Raw genomic sequence first — 26,986 nt, 5'->3', positions numbered from 1 at the left:
CCTTTTGACAGCTTCGGCTGAAGTTGTCCTTGTGTTCAATTTTCGTGTAATAACTTCTGTATGACCTGGCAATAAACATTTTTGTAAGTGTGTCTATAATGTGATTGGCTAAACTGATTTAATTTGGGGTGCGGGTCGGGTGTCGGTTCTATTTTAAGCGGGTCGGGTCGGGGGCGGATTTGAATTAGTGCTGCTGTCGGAAAATGGGTCGGATGCGGTTTTAAGCACTGCGGGTACGGGCGGGTGCGGATTTACAAAATCGGACCCGTGCAGGACTCTGCCCGTGGCATCACGTATTCACTTTAAGATATTACTTCTAACATTTAAGGCATTAAATGGTCTTGCACCTCCATATCCATCTGATCTACTTTACTCCTACCACCCTGCCAGGTCCCTTAGATCAGCTGAACTTTTTTTTTTTTTTTTGTCCACTGTAGGTGGAAGTTCATTTAGAGTTAATGCTCCTAAATTATGGAATTCACTACCCCTTACACTTTGTTATATCTCATCTATGGCTACCTTCAAGACTCAGCTAAAAACATATCTATTTAACATGTACTTTGGATAATGTGGCTATATGTATCCCTATGTGTTTGTAATGTGTGTGTGGGTGTGTAAATGTATTGTAATGTACAATGTAAAGTGACCTTGAGCTACGGAAAGGCGCTATATACATAAAACTTCTAAGTACCTCAAAATGTTGAGTTGACAGTTTGGATTCTTCAGTCCAGCACTGAGCAGCTTCACTCCTGAATCCTGCAGGTCATTGTTACTCAGGTCCAGCTCTTTCAGGGACGAGTTTGATGACTGTAGAACTGAAGCCACAGTTTCACAGTGCTGATCAGTGAGATTACAGGATGTTAATCTGAAAAAAGAGAGGACTCTTGTTAAAAGGTTATGATCAGTCAAGAGCTTGTTAATGATGGAGAAGCTTCTGAGCACTGGAGAGACGTTAGAGAGCGGGAAGGCCTGGGTTGCACTTATATTTTACATTACATACACATATGTTCTTACAGTGTACTTTAGAAAGTACTGGGTAATATAAGGTAACTGCATGGGTTAGGGTTAGGTTTAGGGGTAGGTTCATGGTTAGTACCTAGTTAGTCCCTAGTTATTGTAATTACTATTATAACATATTAATTAGCTTATGTAATAAGTACATATTATGTACAAGAGGAAAAGGACTCTAAAATAAAGTGCTACCAAGGCCTGAAAACAGATGCCGAGGTTGCTTTGTTTCTGCTCGATATGCAAATAACATTGTTTTTTTTTTTGCTGTTTTAAAGAACCAAGGTATGATGTTGTTGTTGCTGAAGCACAGCCGTTTCATATATTTTTACTCAAACTGTCTGATGCACCAGCTGTTAGATGTTGCTTGTGTACGGTAACCAGATTTCTCTTGGCGGTATACAAGATGGGATGGACAGGCAACCCCCCAAATTTGTTCATTTTTATTTATTTTTTTAATAAGAAGGATCATAAAGACATTGATTCTATTTAGTACTGCCCTGAAAAAGCTTTTTCACAAAACAGATGTTCAATAGCCTAGTCCACAAGACAAAATACAAACACAAAATACAAGGCAAATTACATAGGCTTGATTTTTAATATTGTGTGTCATTACCTGAATGATCCACAACTGTTTATTTTAGTTTTGTTTTTTGTAATGGTTGTTCATGAGTCCCTTGTTTGTCCCGAACAGTTAAACTGCCCAATGGTCTTTAGAAAAAAACCCTCAGTTCCTGCACATTCTTTGCTTTTCCAGAACCTTCTGCATATTTGACTCCTTACTAGCAGTGACTATAATTGTGAGATCCATTTTTTCACACTGGTGACAACTGAGGGACTCGTACACAACTATAACAAACGCTGCAAACATTTAGTGATGCTCAAGAAGGAAGCATCCATTAAGAGCCAGGGGGTTAAACTTTTGAACTTGATCGTTCGTGTAAATTGTTCTTATTTTGTTTAAAAGTTAATTAATTAATTTAGTCCTGCCCTTCAGAGGCTAAATAATATATTAGCATGTAAAACAAAATAACAAAAATTTAAACATCACCATCATCTTGCTCAAAATTTTCCCCCTAGCTCTTAATGCATCGTGTTGTATTCTTCAGCATTACCTTGCAGATTCTGAAAGATGTATAATAGGTAAACGTATGTTTACGTTGACTAGTAGGCTCAGAGACATTTTCTGGTCAATCCTGTTCCTGGAGTACCCAACAGCACTGCACATTTTCAAATTCAACTCATCAGCTAGTTAATATTCACTCCAAGACCTCTAATATGTGTGTTAGATAAGAGAGACATTAAAAATGTACAGTGCTGGGATTGAAAACCACTGACCTAAATCAAGATATTTCTTATTTTAATACATCATCACTGCAACTAGATATATGAGGTAGCCTAATTTTAAAAGTGTGATTTCTAGACCAGGAAAATGAATATATTTTTCTAAAAATGCTTAATCCTTATCCAGCAAATTATGAACAATGGAAAAGTCATGTAAATTCAATGGTTGAAAAGATATTCAGCTTTTAAAACTTCAGAAATGTAATGACTTGGATTTCAATTATAATTACAAATTAAAATAATTATTTTAAATATTTTAATCTGTAGACACTTCAAATTTATGTAAATGAAAAAGTCATTAAAGCGCATTCAGCTAAACTATTAGCCTACATGAGAGGTATTATGTTCATATTTCAAATCAGTTGATATTATGTTCATATTTTCACACTCACAGAGCTTTTCTGCAGTTCCTCAGAGCAGGTAACAGTCTCCTTCGACCCTCTTGTGATGATATGTTGTTTTTAAGGTCAAACTCATCCATCACCTTTTCTGACATTAAGATCATGTTTGCCAAAGTTGAACATTGTGCAAGAGTAAGGTTTTGGTTACTTGTTCCAGATTGTAAAAATGCCTGCATTTCTTCAACAAGAGAACTATCCTTCATCTCAATCAAGCAGTGACACAGATTCATCCATCTTTCAGGGCTGACATTTTCTTTTGGACTTTCTGTGTTTTCGTGTTTTTTAAGGTTTTGGATTATTTTCTTGATGCTCTTTGGGTTGTTCTCTGTTTGAATCAGCAGATCCTTTAAGAGTCTCTGATTGGACTTCAGCGAGATGCCATGAAGGAATCGAAGGAAAAGATCCAGGTGTCCATTTTTACTCTTCAAGGCTTTATTCATTGCTCCCTTCAGAAACACATCCAGAGAAACAAATCTACACCAAGTTCTGGACTTTCCTGTCAGGAACATTTTCATAACTTCACTGTTCTTGTGTAAATAACAGAAAAACACATACAGTGCTGCAAAAAACTCCTGAAAGCTAAGATGTACAAAGCTGTAAACCTTCCTGTGATAAATCACAGATTCCTCCCTAAAGATCTCAGTGCAAATCCCAGAATACACTGAGGCGTCAGTGACGTCTATGCCGCTCTCAATCAGGTCCTCCTCATAGAACATCACATTGCCCTTCATCAGCTGATTGAAAGCCAGTTCAGCAAGTTTCACAATCACTCCTCTGTTGGACTGCAGGAGTTTCTCTGGATCTCTCTCTTCATACTTCTGGTTCCTCATGCTAGTTTGAATGAGGAGGAAGTGTATGTACATTTCAGTCAGAGTTTGAGGGATTTCTACACTGAGATCTTGTTTCAGGATGTTTTGAAGCACAGTGGATGAGATCCAGCAAAAGACGGGTATGTGACACATGATGTGGAGGCTTCTTGCTCTTCTGATGTGTGAGATGATTCTGCTGGCTTGATCCTCATCACTGATTCTCTTCCTGAAATATTCCTCCTTCTGAGGCTCATTGAATCCCTGAATTTCTGTCACACGGTTGATGTATTTGGAGGGGATCTGATTGGCTGCTGCTGGTCTGGTGGTGATCCAGATGAGAGCAGAGGGAAGCAGATCTCCTTTCATGAGGTTTGACATCAACACACCCACTGATGAAGACTCAGTCATATCAGAAACTTTCTCACTGTCTGAAAATATCAGTGTAATTCTGCTTTCATCCAGGCCATCAAAGATGAACACAACTGTACATTCATCATACATCTTTGAGTCCAGATCTTGAAGTTCAGGATGAAAGTCCAGCAGAAGTCTGTGAAGACTGTACTGGTGATCTTTAATCAAGTTCAGCTCTCTAAATGGAAGAACAAACATGAAATCTACACCCTGATTGACTTTTCCCTCTGCCCAGTCCAGAATGAACTTCTGCACAGAGATGGTTTTTCCGATTCCAGCGATGCCTTTAGTAAGAACAGTCTTGATTTTGTCTTTCTTCTCTCTTCTCTTCTCCTCATATCCTAGTTCAGGTGAAGGATCATAGATGTCATTGCAGTTGATTGGAGTGTCTTGGAGGGTCTTGTAACTTTTCTCCATCTGTAGCACCTCATGTTCTTCATTCACTCCTTCACTCTCTCCCTCTATGATGTACAGCTGTGTGTAAATCATGTTCAGGAGGGTCTGATTCTCTTGTAGTTTGAGTCCCTCAAATACGCTCTCATACTTGTTCTTCATGCTGGTTTTGTGCTGGTCTTTGACTCTCTGCAGATCATCATGCACTGGCTGGTGAGAATCGAGCTGCAGGGCTGCTTCTTTGTCATGATGACTGATGTGTTTCTGACAGGAGGAGGATGAGCTGGTCTGACAGGACACATCTCTGATCTGGTCAGCTCTCCCACCACTGAAAACACATTAAGATGAACAGAGACACAAAAACCTCTGTTAAAATAAATATAAAATCATACTACATGTAGAAACTGACTTCCTAATATCACACATGGAGATCCTCGCAAGTTCCTGCACAGATTTTATTTACCCATGTTGCCAACAAACTGTTAATTAATAATGAACATCAGGCATTTGGGGGCAGATAATGACCTGCATATCAAAAGTAATGAGACATCAATATTTCAGTAGTCAAAATGTTCGAATAAAAGAGAAAGGCGGCTAAAAATTTTAACCAGATTTAACAGAAACCATTATTTTAAAATATCACAGAAACACTGACATGAAGAAAAAGCAGTGTTCATGTGAAATGATTACATGTAATTGATTTACTTGTAAATGGTGACGGATGATACTTAAATCAACAGTTATTCTGAAGAATATGTAAAGTTTGCTGTTGCTAACATAATTAGGCCAAAAAAAAAGGAAAAATAATTAACATGATAATCAACAGCTGGCTTACTTTTCCATTTGTTGACATGACATGTTTTGATTCAGATGGTAAATATCGTATTAAGTTGGGTGTCCAACTTAGAGATAATCATCATATTCATAATGAAACCATTATATTTAAAAAAAAATATATATTAATCATATAATAAAATATCCCAATTATTGTTACTACTGTAAACCCAATATAATTTTTTTATGGGATCTCCTTCAAAGCTTTCAGAATCTTTAGTTTTTAAAAAAAAATTTCTGTGTTTTTAAAATGAACAGTTTAATTTTAATGACAGTATAAACAAAAATGCATTTCCTTTATTTATTAAAATAAACAGAACTGTGTTTTGTGTGATTGTTTTGAACAAGTACTAACTGTGATATTATGCAAAGCACATGACTTTATTGATAAAGTATTTGTATCAATACTGGGGGCCTTTTGCCCCATCCTGATGAGTCTTTTAAATGTTATAACTGTATGAGGCGGCAATAAGGTATTTTTTTTTTTATTTTAATTTTTTTTACCCAGACTCTGGATAGTTGGGGGTAAAAGGCTTAAAGGTTATTGCCACCTCATACATATATACGATTTTTTACCAAAACAAACCACTTTAATGATTTATTTTTTCCACAAAATGTATTAATCCATCAATATTCAATAAAAACATGTATTTATTCTGCAATCATATACTATGCATAAAGAGCAAATGGCTCTGAATAGAGAGTGAGATTCTAGAGGCAGCCAGAAAAACATACTCAGTTAATATTAGATCAATACTAGTATTAAAACTGCAGACCTGTTCACCTTCACTGCACAACAGTTTGACAGTGTTTAGACCCTCAACATAACAATAATCTCAGACAGCAGCATTTGATCAATATCATCAGCTCTGTCGGCCTAGAGAAGTTTTAGATGCTGCTCTGGGGTGCGTTTCCCGTACAGCTATATAGCTCGCTGCTTAACTACCATAGTACGATGCATCGTTGGAGAAATCAACTAGCTAGTCACGACTGTTTCCCGAAACCATAAGTCACAAAGTATCGTTTAACCACGTTGGTTTATGACGTCTCGCACGTGGTGGACTAATAACTTATTTTAATTAATCTGTTTGAGATTGAATTAACGCTAGATTTTGTCATATAAGTTACAGACATGGCATCTGAAGACCAATTCTAATTTTTCTCAGTTATTTTGCTTTATTACCAGACTCAATATTTGGCTCATTCTTACATAGTAGAGCACGTTCGCACATGCGCAGTCTTCAAAAACGGTGCTTTAAATCTCTTGACAAACTAAAAGACGTAAATTACATTTGTATGTAGTCCAAATAAATAACAGGTTGTACTGAATGTTAGCTTGCTTATTTTGCTAAAGATAAGGATTTATTCAGTCTACATCTCATGTAAGCTAGGAACTATGCTTCTAACCACAGCTCGAGAGCTGTCGTTCCAATCACACAAGTTTGCGATGCTGTTTGCAAACGTTCGTTGGAACGATGGTTTCGGGAAACACCAAATCGTTGAACTATGCTGATAACGACGGAACTTGCGACCATAGTTGGCTAACGATGCTTTCGGGAAACGCACCCCTGATCAGACTCTTCACTGACAGCAACATCATCGATCTGAACCACAAATAATATTGGCATTAATCAAAATAATTATGCTGTTTTGTGCATATATGATACATACATCTTCTGTTAAGCTGCTTTTAAACAGTTTTTTATTCTAAAAAGTGCTAAAGAAATAAACTGTGGTAACTATTTCGATGGTTCACTTTAGACATTCTACTAACCAGAAGTTACTTTGCAACTACATGTGAACACTCTCGGTTACTAATGTAACCTCGGTTCTCTCTAGATGAGGGAACGAGTGTTGCGTAAGCTAGCTTACGCTACGGGAAAAACCCTTTTCTCGAGAATACTGAAGCCAAAAAATTATCCTTGATTTTTGCATTAGTTTAAAACGCATTGCTGCCTAAGCAGACCTAGGCGAGGCAGCTCGCGCGCCTATTGGTTGCTCTGCAGCAACTGCTGCAACCTATCCAGGGTCTGCCCGTGACAAAGCACCAATGAGGGCGCGGGCGCCCGTGCATGTCACGTCGCGCCAGAATGGGCGTGGCTATAGGCTATAAAGGCAGAGACCAGAGGTTGTTCTTTGGTTTTTCGATCTGAAGCGAACCAGAAGTAGCACAAGCACGGCAGGGTTACGCAACACTCGTTCCCTCATCTAGAGAGAACCGAGGTTACGTTAGTAACCGAGAGCGTTCTTTTACGAGAGTACTCTCGTGTTGCGTAAGCTAGCTTACGCTACGGGAACCCAATGTAAAACGCCGTGCGTGCTAGAGGATCCACATATATGTTCCCAAGGGCGCGTGCCTGGGGACACACATAATAGTGGTAATATCTGGGCTGACTGGGGGGTGGGCCCAGGAAAAATAACCATTCTAGTGTGGGGAATGGGTGCTTAATACAGTAGAACAGCCAGGATAGACATATATGGGCTGAATCTAATAATGATTAATAACTGCTTGTCAGACACCTGAGCCGAAGGGACAGATGTGAGTGTATAATCACAGTCAGGGAAGTCTGATCTGTCGATCTAGTTTCCGTGTGACAGTACATGCTTGATAACAGTCTGCGTCGAAATGAGTTCGAACGCACAGAACATGTTATGTTAGACTGACAGCAGTTTAGCCTGTAAGGCAGGAACCTCCAGGTTATAAAACCTTATAAATGTAGACGGAGAGGCCCAGCCTGCCGCCATACAAATATCATGGAGTGAGACCCCGCAGGACCATGCCCACGAGGAGGCCACGCCCCTGTTGGAGTGCGCTCTGATGCCCAGAGGGCATCGAAGGTCCTTAGACCTATAAGCTAGAGCAATAGCATCAACTATCCACCTGGATAGGCTCTGTTTCGACGTGGCTAGCCCTTTAGTGCGGCCACCGAACGAAACGAAGAGCTGTTCTGACTGTCTGAAAGCAGCAGACTGTTCAACATATATTCTCAGTGCCCTAACGGGGCAGAGAAAATTCACATCGCCCTCACCTTCAGATCTTGGAAGAGCTGACAGTGAGATGACCTGTGATCTGAACGGAGTGGAAAGCACTTTGGGGACATAACCGTGTCTTGGTTTAAGGATGACTTTGGAGTCATTAGGCCCAAACTCAATGCACGTAGCACTCACGGAGAGCGCGTGTAGGTCACCCACTCGCTTAACTGAGGCGAGAGCCAAAAGGAAAGATACCGCAGATCCACAGACTGAAGGGGCTCAAAGGGCTCGCCCTTCATGGCATCCAGGACCGTGGAGAGGTCCCAGGCTGGGACCGGAGGAGGCCGGGGAGGATTTAGCCTCCTAGCTCCTCTCAGGAACTTGACAATCAGGTCGTTCCTTCCCAGTGACCGGCCATGCAAAGGTTTCGTAAACGCAGCTATGGCCGCCACATATACCTTGAGCGTGGACGGGGACCTGCCCTCGTCCAACAGCCCTTGTAGAAAGGAGAGAATCTCCGTAACGCTACAGCGTTGTGGATCTGCGTTTCGGGCCGAGCACCAGCCGGAAAACACTGACCATTTAGAGGTGTAGAGCCTTCTCGTAGAGGGTGCTCTAGCCTGAGTGATAGTGTTCAACACTGCCGCTGGGAGATCAGCGGGTACCCGTTGATGGCCCATACATGTAGGGCCCACAGGTCGGGGCGTGGGTGCCAAATCGCGCCTCTGGCCTGGGAGAGGAGATCTTTCCTCACCGGAATCGGCCATGGGGTCTTGCTCGTCAGTTGCATCAGTTCTGGAAACCAAACTTGGTTCTTCCAGAACGGTGCCACGAGGAGCACAGAGCATTCGCTCTCCCTGACACGCTTGATTACCTGTGGTAGCAGCGCGATCGGGGGAAACGCATAGAGCGGGTGGCTGGGCCAGTCGTGGGCCAGCGCGTCCCTGTGTTTCGTGAATAATATTGGGCAGTGCGCGTTCTCTGACGTCGCAAAGAGGTCGACTTCCGCTCTGCCGAAGGTGTCCCATATTAACTGGACTACCTGAGAGTGCAGGGACCATTCCCCGGGGGGAACATTGTCTCTGGACAGCATGTCCGGGCCCTAATAAAAGCTTATTTTAGGAATAATGCTTCGGAGTCTTCCGGTTCGCGGTAGGCTACACGCATGCTACCTGCACGCAGGTCTTTGTTGGAGAAAAAAATAAACAAGAAAACTGGAAAGTTTGTCTGAATAAGAAAAATACTTCCGAGCAGACTATTGATTTAACTTGTTGTTCGTATGCGCCCGGTGCGGTCTGCTTATGTCCAAAGAAAGCGGCAGAGCGCTGAGAAGCGGAGCTAAGAACACAGACTAAATTGCCACAGATATGGAAAACAAAGAACTTACGCACGAATTTAGAAAACTCGCCGATAAAATGGATGAGATGAGCGGCAGTATTACAAAGGAGTTGAACAGCAAAGTTGGACGCCTTGAATCCACTATTCAGAAAAGTCAAAGCCAAGTTCTGTCTGAACTGGCGAAACAAAGTAAGGAGATACGTGCGCATATGGATCTGGAAATCGGGCGATTGGAGGCGCGGATTGACACTTTAGAAATAAAGATAAACGCGGATACCAAGGCATCTAAGGCACGGTTTGATCCAGACGTGTCGATCGTCATTTTGGGTTTACCAGAAGAAGAAGAGGAGGACATCCAGATGAAGGTGCAGCAGCTCGTCACCAAGGGTCTCGGCAGTGAGGCTGTGCCGATTGCGGTAGAGAGGATGCGGGCCTACGGCAGAGCACTGGGAGTGGTGAAAGCGGAGTTCAGATTTGTTCATGAGAAGGTTGCTATTTTACGGAGAAAGCAGCAACTACGAGAGCAACAGGAGTTCAGCAGAGTGTATATACGCTCGGCGAAGTCTCATACTGAGAGACTGATCGAAACAAACTTTAAGACGCTTCTTAAGGAAATCCCGGGGGGATCAGAGTTCTATGTCGCTGGAAATGGACGATTACGGAGGAAAGAACAGCCGAGTAGACGGACATGGGAAACAACGCCACACGGATACCCCGTGAAATGCTGCTCATTCTTCTTCAGATTCTTTAACTCTGGCACATTGGAACATTAACGGCTGGACTGACCTGAACAGAGGTTTGCGATCCACAATTCTAACAGCACTTGCACCTGATCTAATTGCTCTAAATGAAACGCATTTAATGGGAGATTTAGTCATATATTTAGAGGGTTATGTATGGTTTGGGCAGAATAGGATGACACATATTAAAGCACCAAGAGGCTCGGGTGGAGTAGGCATATTTGTTAAATCATGTCTTTTTAGAGAATATGAAATAGAAATAGTTGACAAAACAGTTGATGGGATTATAGGGATCTGCTTTACGCACAGATATTCAGATTATGGTTTTGCTGTGTACTCATGTTATTTACCCCCCTAGACATCTTTTTGGGGTAGGGATGCATCCACTTTTTTTGCTCATTTATCAAGTAAGATGTATTTATTTTCAAATTTGGATGCAATTTATGTTGTTGGTGACTTCAATAGTCGAATTGGTGACAAGTTGGACTATGTGAAAGAGGTGGACAATATCCCTATGCGTATTGCAATTGATGACTATGTGAATCGTCATGGCGAGGCCTTTTTGGAATTTCTAGTAGATGCTAAAATGTGTGTTTTAAATGGCCGGGTAAGCCCCCTTAGTGACAACTTTACTTCTATTTCAACCAAAGGGAAGGCGGTTGTAGACTATATAGTTATACCCTTTGATTGTCTTGAAACCTGTCTTGATTTTAAAGTTATATCTCCATCCCAACTCATCTCAGACTGTCAATGTTACGACCTGATCAGTGACAGGTGTCATGTTCCAGACCATTCATTATTATTACTTGAATTAAGTGTACGGCAACAAACTGGTTTTAATACAGATGAGATCAATCAGGAGGCTTATAAAAGGTCTACCTGCAAGTTAGGTAGGCATGATCCAAAGCGACCCTCAGAGAAATTAATTAAAGGTATAATGGAACTTGTTGACAAATTGCAAGTAGCACAAAACAAACAAGATGTCATAGATAATTGGTATAGTAGGGTATGTAATTTGTTGTATGATGAATTAGGAGGAGTAGAAATAAGACCAAAGTCATCTCACAAAATTCACAGGTTAAATAAACCTTTCTGGAATGAAGAGCTTAAAAATTTGTGGAAGTTAATGCGTAAAGCAGAGCATATTTATCTGAAATGTAAAGGTGGAAAAGAACTAAAACAACAATGCAGAGCTGAATTTAAATTGAGACAAAAATAGATTAATGCAAGACAAACCATCATTTGTTTGTTATATTGATTTTCAAAAAGCTTTTGACTCTGTAAACAGAGATTTATTATTTTATTGTCTTTTGGGAGAAGGGCTAGAGGGAAGGTTTTACTGGGCCTTACAATCATTGTATAAAGACCCTCAAGCTTGTGTTAAAGTCAATGAGTACTATTCAGAGTGGTTCCCTACACCACAAGGGGTTAAACAGGGGGACTGTCTCTCCTCTACCCTGTTATCCATATTTATTAATAATTTGGCACAGGAAATAAAAGCTCTTGGATTGGGTATAAATTATGATGGGGATAACACACTCGACATATTACTTTATGCAGATGACATAATCTTGGTGGCGGAAAATGAAGAACATCTTCAGAAGATGTTAAAGAGTGCCGAAAAATGGTGTGGGAAGTGGAGACTTAGAGTCAACCATAGTAAAACACAGATTATGCATTTTAGAAAATCTGGGCATAGAAGAAGCAAGTTTCAGTTTTATTTTTGGGGCCACAAGTTGGATTATGTTGAACATTATAAATATCTGGGTTTTATTTTGGACGAGTATTTGAATTACAAGCATGGTATATGTATATTGGCCGAATCTGCTAGTAGAGCGCTTGGGGGTGTAATAGCAAAAACGAAACAGTTGGGAAACCTGGGATATGCTACCTATTCCAAATTATTTCAGGCCTGTGTTTGCCCTGTCATGGACCATATGGCAGGAATATGGGGCTCAAAAATAAATGTGAGAGGAGAGATGGTACAAAATAGAGCAATACGTTATTTCCTAGGAGTCCACAAATTTACCCCAATCTTAGCAATAACGGGAGACATGGGTTGGGAACCAAGTGAAGGTGGAAAGGTAGTATGATGGCTTTATGGAATAGATTGGTGAAAATGCCTGAGAACCGAGTTGCTAAGAAAATATTAAACTGGGATGTGTCTGTAAAGGGTGCATGGGCATGTGAAGTACAGGACATATTTACACAAATTGGAAGCTCCTGACCTTTTTCAAAATATAAACACAGTACATATACTTGCTGCAAAGGAAGTTTTATTAGATACATATAAAAGTAAATTGTCACAAGATATATTCCTTAAACCAAAATTAAGAACATATAGATTAATAAAGAGTTGTTTTGGAAATTAAAAATATGTATGTGCTCCCCTATCAAAAAAACAGAGATCATTGTGCGCTCAGCTCCTCTCTGGAGTTTTTCCCCTGCACCTGGAAACAGGACGTTACAGGGGAGTGCCAGAGGAAGAAAGAATCTGTGATTATTGTAATATTGATATAGAGAATGAGTTTCATTTTGTGTTTTACTGCCCTTTATACCATGAGATGCGGCTGAAGTTGTTTAAAAAGTGTAAAACTACAGATTTGATGTGGTTGAATGATGCGGATAGACTAAAGTGGTTTTTTGATTATAAGGTATTCGCCCTTGCTGATTATCTAGAAAAAGCCTGGGCAAAGAGAACAAAAAGTACATTTAGGTGAAACACTAAATCTGTAATTCTTTATTTAATTTTTTCACTTTTATGTACCTCTTTATTTATTTATGCATGTGTTAACCTACTGTGAAGTATGTTACCATCTACAGGAAGTGAATGTTATAATTTGAAGTGGTTTGTGGTGTCTTATAATCCCGAAAGGGATGGGTCCTATTTGGACATGACACAATAATACAATTTATTCATTCATATATATTCAATAGAGCTCTGTGAGCTATCAGCTCTGCCTCTGACTGCGCTAGAATAAGCCAGTCGTTCAAATAGTTCAGTATTCGCATCCCCCACTGTCTCAGGGGAGCGAGTGCTGTATCCATGCACTTCATGAATGTATGAGGTGCCAAAGATAGACCGAACGGCAGGACGGTGTACTGATAGCTCTGACCCTCGAAGGCGAATCGCAAGAAAGGCCAGTGATGGGGCGCTGTGTGTGTGTGGCACATATGTCACAGCGCTTGAAAGTGAGCTCATGGAGGCGCGCGCGCTCTGCACACACATAACACAGTTCGTGTTTATTGGGGGGTTGTCTGCACATAGAACACATATTGTGCTTATTGACGGGGGCTCTGGGAGAGTGTGTGTCACAGAGCGGGATGAATAACCTCGTTTTATTGTGTTCAAAACCCAATCTGACACGCCCGGGATCATTTCCCATGCTTTTATGTGAAAAGCTAAGGGGAGAATGGTGAGCGGGCTGTTGTCGCTGTGTGTGTGTGGCACATATGTCACAGCGCTTGAAAGTGAGCTCATGGAGGCGCGCGCGCTCTGCACACACATAACACAGTTCGTGTTTATTGGGGGGTTGTCTGCACATAGAACACATATTGTGCTTATTGACGGGGGCTCTGGGAGAGTGTGTGTCACAGAGCGACCCGTGTTTGTGAGTAGGGGTGGGCGCTGCACAGCGGGCACCTTTTCTACTTTTAAAACACACGCGGCATGCGCCGGGTTTATTGATGTGGGCCGTGAGTGAGTGTATGTCACTGAACTGGCTGTGCTTATGTGTAGGAGTGAACACTGGGGAGTGGGCACAGAACCTACGTTTATAACACCATCTGCGTGAGCCGGACAAACAGACAAAATGCTCTTTTTGAGATTTATTTGGGCGGCCGTAAAAACGGCCTTTGGATACAGGCGAGCGTGTTGTATAACGGGCTCGTTGACTGTGAAATACACATCTCCAGTCGCCTCTGCTGAGGGAACTGAGAGAGTGAAGCGCGCTGATTTTAATGGCGGTCCGGCCGCAGCGAGACTCGACCATCTTCGTTTTCCTAGCGTGGCTAGGAAGACTTTGAGGGCTCAGACTTCAGCACTATCTTGGGCCGGGGTCCCCGGGGGGGAGGCAGCCTCTAGCGGCTCGAAGAGCGTGAGCGCTGCTGAGAGTCTCTCGGTTGGCGGCGCTGTGAAGCAGGCGTCGGGGGCGGCTGTGGCGCTGATCTCCGGCTGGGCGGCTGCTTTTGGCGGCCCGTCGCAGAGCTAGAGCGCTTCGGCAGGCAGTGCCGCATGGCCTGTGAGGTTTTCTGGACCTCAGAATACCTCTCCATAAACCCCTTAACTGCCGGGCCAAAGAGACCTGATGGCGACACAGGCGCGTCGAGAAATGTGGCTCTGTCGGACTCTTTCATGTCGGACAAAGTTAACCACAAGTGTCTCTCGGTGACCGTGAGAGACGCCATGTTTCTACCGATGGCCTGAGCAGCGGACTTGGTGGCTCGTAGCGCTAAGTCCGTCGCGCTCCTTAAGTCCGTGAAGTTCTCCGGGTTCGGGCCAGCCTCATCCATAGCACAGAGAAGGTTGACCTGATACACCTGGAGCACGGCCATAGAGTGAAGCGCTGATGCGGCTTGACCGGCGGCAGCGTAAGCGCGACCAATCAGAGCCGAGGTAGTCCTGCAGGCTTTAGAGGGCAGCGAAGGCTTGGACTGCCATTCGGCGGAAGGCGGGCAGAGGTGCGTGGCTACCGGATCCTCGACCGGAGGAATACAAAGGTAGCCCTTGTCTTTCGCGCCGTCAACGTGAGAGAGCGTCGAAGAGACAGTAGAGTGCAACCTGGCAGAAAATGGCGCCTTCCAGCTTTTAGTCAGCTCCTCGTGCAACTCCGGCAGGAAGGGGGCGGGCCTCATGTGAGGCGTCGAGCGGCGACCGGACAGGAAGCAGCCGTCCAGCCTGCTGGGCGCGGGTTCCTCGGGCAGCGACCAATCGAGGCCGAGGTCCTCCACGGCCTTGGTGAGCAGGCGGAGAAGTTCGGCTTCAAAAGTAGACCGCACGCCGCTCGACTCTTGAAGGGAAGGGGCGGGGTCCGGAATGGAGCCCGACCAGCCTTCACATTCAGAAGCCAGAAGAGAGCAGCTGTCCTCTTCTGCGTCATCTCCCCCAGACTCGATATGCGCGGCGGGGGGCTGGCCGGCCTCGATAGAGGTGGGAGATCCAGAGAGCGATGCACACAGGGAGAGATCCTCATAGCAGATGCCTCCGGTGCTCTCTGTGAACGGCGCTTTTTACGGCGCGGCCCAGCAGAGAGAGGCGGAGGGGCGGAGTCCACGATGAAGGATGCTAGACGAGCCCGCAGGGTCGTCATAGACATTTCCTCGCATTCCGGGCAGCCGCCCAGGGAAAGTGCGAGGTCCGCATGAGATTGTCCCAGGCAGGAAACACACAGGATGTGACGGTCCCCGTCGCTGAGAGGGGCTCGGCAGGAGCCGCATTTCTTGAAAAGAGGCATTTGCAACAACGCCTCGCTCTTTTAGAAAAGCGTGTGTAACGTAACACGCGAGCAGAGAGAAAGGATATTGCCGCCGGATAGCGCAGCAGGAACGGCGGTGAAGCGGCGAGAGATGGCCGGCTTGAGGCTCGTCCCGCTGAAAGGCTCTTCGATGGCGCAGGCTTCTCTGGAGAACAGCGAGGTGAGTGTCCACTTCGCTGAAGAGTAGAAAAAATCAAAGAACAACCTCTGGTCTCTGCCTTTATAGCCTATAGCCACGCCCATTCTTGCGCGACATGACATGCACGGGCGCCCGTGCCCTATTGGTGCTTCGTCACGGGCAGACCCTGGATAGGTTGCAGCAGTTGCTGCAGAGCAACCAATAGGTGCGCGAGCTACTAAACTCTTGAGTTAGTTAGTTATATATATATATATATATATATATATATATATGAAGAGTTCAGATGCAAAAGCCTCTAAGTGCCATCTGAAATTTTCTTCTAGAATGATAATTTTTATCAGGCTCGTTTATTTAAGTTCAGTAATTTCACTTAAAAAACAATTAATAGGTTATTTTCATTACCATTTAAGTGAAATTGCTGAACTTAAATATACGAGCTTGATAAAAATGATCATTCTAGAAGAAAATTTCAGATGGCACTCTAGGCTTTTGCATCTGAAATCTTCATATATATATATATATATATATATATATATATATATATATATATTAGTACTAAGAGTTAGTACTAATATAAGAGTTAGTTGATATGTAGTTGCGATTTACTTACAGTTAGTAGAACGACTAAAGGCACTTTTCCACTGTGTGGTTCGACTCGGCACGACTGGGCTCAGCTCGGCTCTCTTAATTTTTGGCTAATTTTTATCTTTTCCACTGCAGTTTAGCACCGCTTCTAAGTGATCATAGGTGCCGATCTCATGGTCAAGCAGCCACAGAAAATTACGAGATATATTGTATTGATTTTAACCAATAAAAAATCTATTGCAGTTTTCAGACACGATTATCTTCACCTTTTTATAGTTTATTTGAGGCCATGTCTATGGCGTTATTTTAATGTCAAATGTCGAGAGCGCATCCAAGTAATGCGCGAGCACAAATCTCTCAACTCGCTGGCGGACTATGGAGCGAATTATGTGCCATAATTAAACAAACAAATCCAGCATTTTGCAAACAAACTCAATCTACTTCGCAAAGGAAAACTCGACTCGCAAACAAACTCGATCTGCTTCACAAAGGAAAACTCGACTCGCAAACAAACTCGATCTGCTTTGCAAAGGAAAACTCGACTCGCAAAAAAACTCAATCTGCTTTGCAAAGAAAAAAAAACTCGACTCGCAAACAAACAGAAAGCAATGTGTACAGAGGTCAGTTTGAGTGAAAATGCAGTGGAGTAACAAATATGTATTGTGTTTTACAAATATAAATAAATGAGCCAAGATAATTCTTCACAAATAAATACAAACCATTCTACAAATTGCATGTAATCTTTGAACAAATACCAAATCTAGTGCATACAAATGCATATCTGTCTGTTATGATTGTGTGACACTTGGCTTTTTATGAGATCTCTCGGCTCGATTGTCTCACGAATGTGTCCAGGCAGATTTTCTCACAAATGCAGTTGAGCAACTTCCTCTTCTAAAACAGTAGATGGTGCTAAACTAGGGGATTAATTTAGCGCTATAGTCTCCGGGTGAAGCACTGATTTGAAACTTGCCTTTGCCTACAGCTGAGGAAAATGACCGGTAAATGGGTGTGTTTCTGTCTTCATTTATCTATAATTAACCTTTTTGAAGTTTTCTTTTGCAAAATGTTTATTACATATCTAGACAGATTAGCACTTAGCAATTCACTCTCTCTAGAAAAGGGGAATCTATAAACTGAAATCTCTGCCATCATATGTTGCTTTTTAAAAAATTTGTAAAAACGTTACATTTACTGAACAAGTCTATTTCTTTTGTTCTCCATAAATTAATGAGAACATTTCATTTCATTGAAAGGAGGGTCCCACTTATTTATTTATTTAGTTGGAATTCAGTCAGCTTTACTGTTAATGTAAAATAATTAATGAACAAAACAAACAATATACAATTGTTTCTTAACTTGCCTGTGACGTATGCAGTACCCAAATTATAATTCTGGACAGACAAACGAAACCCGCCTCTCAATTAAATGAAATGTTCTCATTAATTTATGGAGAATGAAAGAAATAGATTCGTTCAGTGTAGACATAATCATTTATTTAGTAATTTCGCATGCCTCCGATGTAGAAAAAAAGGTACAAAAAGCAACAAATGGTAGAGCTTTCAGCTTATAGATTCCCCTATCCTAGAGAGAGTGAAGTGCTACTAAGTGCTAATGTGGATTTCTGTCTAGATATGCAATAAACATTTTGCAAAAGAAAACCTCAAAAAGGTATAGATCAAATAAGACAGAAACACACCCGTTCACCGGCCATTTTCCTCACCTGTAGGCAAAGACAAGTTTCAAATCAGTGCTTCTCCCGGGAGACTAGCGCTAAATTAATCCAGTAGTTCAGCGCCATCTACTGTTTTAGAAGAGGAAGTTGCTCAACTGCATTTGTGAGAAAATCTGCCTGGACACATTTGTGAGAAAATCGAGTCGAGAGATCTCATAAAAAGCCAAGTGTCACACAATCATAACAGACAGATATGCATTTGTATGCACTAGATTTGGTATTTGTTCAAAGATTACATGCAATTTGTAGGATGGTTTGTATTTATTTGTGAAGAATTATCTTGGCTCATTTATTTATATTTGTAAAAAACAATACATATTTGTTACTCCACTGCATTTTCACTCAAACTGACCTTTGTACACATTGCTTTCTGTTTGTTTGCGAGTCGAGTTTTCCTTTGCAAAGCAGATCGAGTTTGTTTGCAAAATGCTGGATTTGTTTCTTTAATTATGGCACATAATTCGCTCCATAGCGGACCTCCTTCACTCTCGCACAGAACTGGACGCACGTTCTCAAATATACAGTCTCAGGCTCTTGCTCTCGCTCAGATATTAGGTGTGCATGCTCAAACTCAAAATCTCTACTTGCTCTTTCTCTAGAATGTTCTTCTCTCCTGGATTTAATGTTGCCAGAAGCTTTCAACCACCATACTTTCACGATTGACTGGCGAAATAACACGTGTACACCTTTCAATTGTAAAGAAATTACGGATTCGCCTTTATTTCATGAGATAGCATTTTCAAGCTGATTTTAGTCAACCAGTTCTCAAGTTACTTTATTATTTAATAGTTATTTTTGAGTTAAGTGCTTATTGTAAATAGGTATTTATTGAATAATTTTTTTTAGTGAACCGCTACGGATCAGATATCAGTGAGAGCGCGACTCACGACAACACTCATGGAGAGAATGTGCTTTTGTTTGGTTGGTAACACAGGCGTAACTTGCGGGTGGGACATGTCCTCACCACTTTTTGTGTATGGAGTGTGGGCACCGGCAGAAACATAAATCAGCACCTATGGGTGGGATTATAGACTGATCGTTATAGTTGTGCCGCCACCTCGTCTACTGACCACGAAACAGACATTTCTTTTTTCAGGTTGCGTGCGATGGTCGTTTAAAAAAAGTTGTGCGGACAAATGATCCTGCCGTGGCTGTTGCTGACTATTTAAATCTGGCAGGTTTGGTGTCTCGTGTCGCAAATTCAATGACGCTGCAGTGAAGATCCTCTCTGACCAAATTAGTGATCTGCAGTGTTTACACGTCACATTTTAGTCTCGGTGCGGCTCGCTTGAAACCTCAACAGAGGTGGTACTAAAAAAGTACCAGGTAGTAGGAACTTTACACAATGGAAACCCCCCAAAAGTGGGCCGTACTGAGCCGTATCATGCAGTGGAAAAGCGCCATAAAGTGGACCGTCGAAATAAAGTGTAACTATAAACTTGACCTGACTTATGCATGTTGCTTACAGTAAAGGAAAATTCTGGGTTCAGTAAAATTGAAGTTCAATCACCATTGGTGAGATAATGTTCATTACCACAAAAATGCATTTATACTCTTCACTCTTTTCTTAAAAAACAAAACAAAACAAAAAACACTTCAATTGTAAAGTGCCTCACCGTAACCTCGATTTTGCTTTTTGCTAAGAAAAAGAGTGACGGATCAAGAGTAATATTTACTTTATGCTGAAATATCATTGAATATGTTTGGATTTGGTAGACGGTAATTTGTCTGAGAAGTTTGAGAACCTCTGATGTTGGTTTTTAGGAGTGACAACTTATTATTGGAGCATTTTGCAAATATTTTCCAGTTGCCATTTCTCCTTTAGTCGAACTGACCTTCCTAGTTCGAAGCTTTAATTTCAGAGGTCATACAGATGATTTTCAGGCATCTGAAGGTTTAACTGTTACGGCCCTCACAAGCACACTCAAGAGAGTTTTTCATGTTTTCTTATAGAAATGAAAATAATATAACTGCGTAAAGTTTACTAATTAAAAGTTGAGCAGAATGAAACCATTAATGCAGTTCAATGGTTTCTGAGTTTAGTGTGTTTGTTGTTCAATAATCAGAGCAGTTTGAGTTATGAAGAGCTCAATTCAGCTACAGTATAAGCAGATCAACAAAAGATAGTGTTGTTTTTCAGCTCAAGTCAGTTCAATGTTGATTCAATTCAGTTCAATAACTGTTCAATAGTTCAGTTCTGTGCCGCACCCAGCCTGAGAACCACTGACTTACAATAATTAACCTTGTATTAGTTTTTTCTTAAGTATTGATAATTGTGAAATTTCACTGACATTTAAAATGACTCATATCATGAAACAAGACTTTGATCATATCACCCACCTATAATCGTGTTAAATAATCGTGATTTCAATATTGAGCAAAATAATCATGATTATGATTTTTGCCATAATCAAGCAGCCCTAATTAGAAACATTCTATAAACCCTCTGCACACAAAAGTATCATTTCTAAATTATAATTACATACAGAGCATTAAATCTATGTATTAAAGTAAAATAGTGTAAAATTAAACATGCATTTATTAACGGTGAATTAGTCAATTCATTGTTATAAGCTGACTTTCAATGTTGTTTATTTTTGTCAGTTATAGTTTTTTTTTATTGAGGAGTAAGAATCATAACTACTATTTGTGTCAGTCGTTGATGTTTATTTAATATTTTGAAGAGTTACTTTAGAATATTTCAACTGGAACGGACCACTAGTGGGAACTTTTTAATTTTATTTACATTTAATGCAAGTTCGGTGTAGGCTAACACTTTATTTTTACTTCTGTTGTTTCTTGATTTCACTTCAGAAAATAAAATCCTATGTGTATTTTATCAAAAGAGGCCAGTGGTCCAAAGCATTCATGAATTAAAACCCTTCAAGTTTTTAAATCACCAAATGGAGTTTGAATGTCACCTAGCGGCCATATTGGCTACTGCGCCTAAAACTCCCAGAGCATATTGATAGTTTGAGACAAATTTGGAAGACAACTTGGTTGGATTTAACACTTTGACTTGCAGTTTTAGGTGCCCAGGCACAGGTTTTATATTAATAGAAAAGAAAAATACATTTCAGCAACCATTTAAGTTTGGATATGTAATTTTCCAGTCTATGTTTAAGAATAGGGTCGCCAGGTAAGAGGTGAATGAGGCTAACTAGTTATCTGGATTCAAAGACTATCATCTATAGATATGTTCAATTTAGATACATATATTATATAGCCTTTTTACCCTTTATTTTAACAACTATTTGTGCACCCATACACACACTTGTGTTCGTGTGTGTTTTAATTGCCAGTATTGTAGTTTTTAGGGGCAATGAATATAATATAATATAATATAATATAATATAATATAATATAATATAATATAATATAATATCTCGTATAGGGCGCCAGCAGAATATGGACCGGCCCTGAACTTCATGTTACTCACACAGGGTCAGAGGTCACAGCAGGTCCATCACTGAGATCAGGGAGCTCAAACATGGAGTTGTTACTCTTCATGGACACACAGCTGGATACTGGAGATGCTGCTCTCTGATTGTGAACAGACGCCTCCGCCTCTCTCTCCTCACACACACTCATTTTACATACAGTTTGCTCCTTCTCTTCCTCCTTTATCAAGAGACTTTTCAGACCTGTATGTGGACACAGAAAACATGCACAAAACACAAATTAATTTTGACACATTTTATTTATGGCATTTCATTCACTTAATAACATTAACAGTTTTTCTCCAGTTACTGTAAATAATGTTGGTTTGTAGAGCAACATGTCGGCCACACTTTCAAACACAGCATCCTCGTTTAAACACTGGATTCATCTTCACTTTAATGACACTGCTGAACTCTTGCAGGTGTTTTACACAATCCGTTTAGTCGTCTTGCATTAAGCAAAGCAACACTCCACTTTTTTGAAATAGGGATTATTCACCTTCTTTCCTGCATTTAGATAGCTGGGCAGATGCATTTTTGTCTGAGTACATGCATTGTTTTAGTTTGACAGGGTCGGCGCTAGCTTAGCTTAGCTTAATGAATGGAATCCTTTGTTGCCAGATAGCATGTCCTGAGTAAAAGTGATAAAAAAATAAAAAAAAACCACAGGAGAAGCACTGCTACTTGGGCGCAGAGATATCACGCAACACATGAAATCCCACAACTTCCAAGTAGCAGTGCTTCGCCTGTGCTTCCCCCTAATATAGTCCCAAGTCAATATCTGCCTAGGAAATCGCCTAGTGTTAATCTGCATCGCTTTTTGTACTGTTGTGAATATGCAGGCCACAAGAAGTAATTAGATGGGGTTTATTTTTTATCACTTTTACTCATGACATGCTATCTGGCAACAAAGGATTCCATTCATTAAGCTAAGCTAAGCTAGCGCCGACCCTGTCAAACTAAAACAATGCATGCACTGAGACAAAAATGCATTTGCCCTCCTATCTAAATGTAGGTAAGAAGGTGAATAAGCCCTATTTCAAAAAACGGTGGAGTTTTCCTTTAAGTAAATATTATGTTACTTTTATGTGTTTATGTGTTTATCCTATGACCACACTTTCTTTCTCCAGTCTTACTGCGCCACTGAACAGTCAGGGCTGCCAACTCGCGCAATTTACACTTTTCACACACTCTCAGGCCACACATCCATTTTCTCACGCAGAGAAAAATCCCGAAGCAAAGAGGACACGGAGACCGTGCAGGAGACTGTCAAAACAGCGCAGGTGTTTTTATGATATAATCTCAGCTCTCAAATTCTGTAAATTTTATTACGAAATTCAAACAATAAATACCGTTTTGGCGCTTATGTGATGTAACAGATCCCTAGCGGCACGTGAACCGATCATCTTTACTAGCTAATAGTAAATAAACACGAACACTGTTGAAAGATACAGTACAACTTACCGAAATGTATATTCCTCATAGATAATATCGATCAATCAGTGTTTTTCAACCGCGCAAAGAGGTCAATAAAACAGCTGGAATAGGTCACATTACATTTACCTCAGGAAAGCCATTTAATGACCATAATACCATAATATAGGCTATAGCACGTTAGGTGGCTAAAAAAAAAAGAGCTATAGAGAGTATTTTGCTAAATATGTGTATTATATTACATATTTGTTATATTTTTACTTACATCATTAAATAAAGTTGTTATTATAATAAAAGCGCATTATATTTAATTTGAGTTATTTTAACATTAAATAATACTACCAGCTGACAGGGCAGAGTATGTTTACAGCATTAGGTGAGATTTTTTTTTATTCTTGAGAAAAAATAATGCCTATCTTGTTTACCTAATATTGAATGAATGAAGGTTTAGACTGCAACCTTGGGTGGAATCAAATCACAAGAACTGAATTGAATTGAAAACATGAAATTTGTGTCAAGCAATAAAAAAATAAAAAAACGTAGCTTAACGTTACCAGAATTTGTACCATGTAAACATTGTTTTTTGTCACTCTGCAATTCTGTTTAGATACTAAAAATGTTTTGACAATCACAATACACATATTGTGATGCAAGATTTTTTATACATCCCCCAGTCCCCCTCCATAATTCTCACTCCAAGCTAAACTCAAAAGTTGGCAGCCCTGCACGTATAGATTATAAAAAAAAATTAAATAGTTTAAAATCAACCAAATATTTCAACATTAAACTAATATTCTCCTATTAAAAGAAAAAAGTATGAGCAAGTTTAACCATTTTCAGCCATTTTATGAGTGTTACAGTTGACGTGTTGTGAAGCAGGCCTAGATAACGAAAGTAACTTTCCACTTTATCGTGTGTTTGAGTTTGAGTTCGTCATAAGGTCTGTTGAGACGCAAATACTCTATATCGATTAGAGCTATGAAAAGTTTAACGAACTTACTGTCACATGTGAAGTGATTGCTGATTTTCTATCTTCCGAAATGGCGTCTTTACAGTGTACAGAATACAGTGCACAGTCCCCTTTCCCCATACACACAGGAGACAGTTTTCCCACCCACATCCTGCTTCTAATAGACCCCCGTGCTCTAGCGCAGAAGCGCGGTGGATGACCGCGGGAAAACTGTCTCCTGTGTGTATGGGGAAAGGGGAGGGACAGAGGGAACAGGCAAGACAAACTCCTACGTTTAAATAACATAGAAAATATCTGCTTGACAACTTATGGAGCTGGGAACAAGCCCAAATAAGCAACTACATTTTAGAAACAAGCCCCCCAAAAACGCGACCCGCGACTACCAATATTTGTAAGCGACTTTACAGAAAAACAAGTCCAAAGTCCATACCATAGTAGGAAAAAATAAAAATACTATAGAGGTCAAGGGTTCCAGTTAACTGTTTGGTTATTAATATTCTTCAAAATACCTAATTGTGTTCAGCAGAAGAAAGAAATTCATACAGGTTTGGAACAACTTGAGGGTGAGTAAATGATGACAGAATTTTCATTTTGAAGTGAACTATCCCTTTAACTGAATAAACCTGTGTGGTATTTTTTATGTCTTAAGGTTGTAATGGTGGCGCAGTCATTTAACTTCTAAGTAACACATCGAGGAGGTATGGAAGCCCATTTTTGCCATATAAGAAAAAAAAAAAAAAACATGCTCTGGTAGTCATAATTATGACATAGAAAGTTTAATTTATGACATACTAAGTCATAATTATGAGATGAAAAGTTTAAATTATTACTTAAAATGTAAAAAAGTGAAAATTATGACATTAAATGGATAGTTCACCCAAAAATGAAAATTAGCCCATGATTTACTCACCCTTAAGCCATCCTAGATGTATATGACATCATGTAAGACATCATCTTCTTTCAAATGAATACAATCTGAGTTGTATCAGTCTCTGTCGCTGATCATCTCTACTAGCTAATAGTAGCCTAAATAAACACGAACACTTTTGAAAGATACAGTACAACTTAACAAAATGTATATTCCTCATAGATAATATCAATTAATCAGTGTTTTTCATCAGCGTGAAGAGGTCAATAAAACAGCTGGAGAACAATTATGCCACATTTACCTCCGGAAAGCCATTTAATGACCATAATATAGGCTATAGCACGTTAGTTGGCTAAAAAAAAAAAGAGCTACAGAGTATTTTGCTAAATATGTGTACTATATTACATATTTATTATATTTTTACTTATATCATTAAATAAAGTTGTTATTATAATAAAAAACATTTAATTTGAGTTATTTTTAACCTTAAATAATACTCTCTGTACAGGGCTCTCTGTATGTTTACAGCTTTAGGTGAGATTTTTTTTTTTTTTTTTTTTTTGTGAAAAATGAATGCCTCTTGTGATAAATTAAATCTTGTGTACCTAATATTTATCCAAATTAGTCAATATTTTTTTGTTATCAAATTTTTATTGTTTTAACATCGTTTAAACATGACATATAATGACGAAGACAAACAATCAGCAATTACCCCAGTATGAAAAAAATAAATAAAAAATAATAATAATAATAATAAATAAAAATGAATAAATCAATAATTAAGATAATAAAAATTAAAAATAAATATATATAGGGCACTATATCAGTGGGATAACAAAAATACAGAAAAAATTATATATAATGAATAAATAATAAACAAACATACAGAAAATACTTCAAAATATACACAAATATATATAAGTACTACAGATTATTAGAATTGTTAGAAAATATCCATAAAAAAAAAAGGGAGGGGAGGGGATTAATTCAACTCAGTAAACCCTTGAGTTTTTCCAATGTTTGGGCCCAGAGTCTAATGGTGTCCTCTCTTGCGCCATGAATGCGTGCAGTGGACAATTCGAGATACACCACATCTATAAATGTGAGAACCCAATACTGCTTATTAAGAGAATGTGGAGGTTTCCATCTCGTTGCTACTATTTTCTTAGCGGCTGTCAAACCAGCTAAAAACACTCGTTTCTGAGTTTTGTTAAGTTGGATATCAGAAAGATCATCTAAAATAAAAACAGATGGGGACAAAGGGGCCGAAACATTCAATAAAGTGGACAAACTTTCTTTAACCATATTCCAAAAGTAAGCAACCTCAAGGCATTCCCAGATCATGTGAAAAAAAGTACCAATTTCCCCTGTATGGCACAGCGTGCAATTAGGATCAGGTTTAAGCTTCATACTATAGAGTTTACGTGGAGTCATATAAGTCCTATGAATAAAATTAAAATGGATTTGTTGATGATCCGGGTTCCTTGAGGCATGCATTACCATCACCCAAACACTGTCCCAATTAAAACTGGGGGAAAGGTCCGGAATATCTGCTCGCCATGAAGAGTCTATTGTCAGAGGAGGATGCATTTTTTCCAGAAAAAAATTATATAATTTAGAAACCAAACCTCTTGTTCCCCGAGTCTCACATAACACTTTAAGTAAAGGGTGATCTTTAAGAGGAGCCAACCAAGGAACCCCATAAGCCTTCATGGCTGCCCTCAACTGTAAGTAAAAAAAAAAGGTAGAGCTCTGAAGGTTAAATTGAATGGAAAGTTCTTCAAAGGAGTGAAGGCCTTTATCACCCATTAAATCACCCAAGGAGTGAATTCCTTTGTCGAACCACTGTCGACATTGGCCAATCTTTATTGGGCGCTTACCAATTAGCAAACCATCATTATTAAAGATAGGAGAGTAGGGATTCCAATTAGAACGGATATTACAAGCTTTTTCTGCTGCTCTCCAGACCGACAGAGCGTGTGACACTAAAGGACCGAAACGGAGTGTACACTTTTTTAGAGGAATATTGGCAAATAAAACTTCATCTAGCTTCAGAGGAAGAACTAGATTTTCCTCCAAGGAACGCCACG

The 26,986-nt window shown here is 40.0% G+C and overlaps 1 protein-coding gene across 1 annotated transcript in view; it reads right to left on the bottom strand.

The window, feature by feature from the left end:
* Nucleotides 1-24,210, bottom strand: part of LOC311295458 (NACHT, LRR and PYD domains-containing protein 3-like) — an 86,282-nt gene extending 62,072 nt beyond the window's left edge. The window contains exons 1-4 of the mRNA XM_084416843.1: nucleotides 24,059-24,210; nucleotides 21,624-21,828; nucleotides 2,745-4,694; nucleotides 692-865 (exon numbers count right to left, since the gene is read on the bottom strand). Of these exons, the coding sequence (XP_084272969.1) occupies nucleotides 692-865; nucleotides 2,745-4,694; nucleotides 21,624-21,775 (2,276 nt within the window). The 5' untranslated portion in view covers nucleotides 21,776-21,828; nucleotides 24,059-24,210. The remainder of the gene's footprint in view (nucleotides 1-691; nucleotides 866-2,744; nucleotides 4,695-21,623; nucleotides 21,829-24,058) is intronic.
* Nucleotides 24,211-26,986: the final 2,776 nt, after the last annotated feature.

The sequence above is a fragment of the Rutilus rutilus genome, assembly GCF_951802725.1.
Source record: "Rutilus rutilus genome assembly, chromosome: 1".
NCBI lineage: Eukaryota > Metazoa > Chordata > Actinopteri > Cypriniformes > Leuciscidae > Rutilus > Rutilus rutilus.
This window is presented reverse-complemented; position numbering and strand designations above follow the sequence as displayed.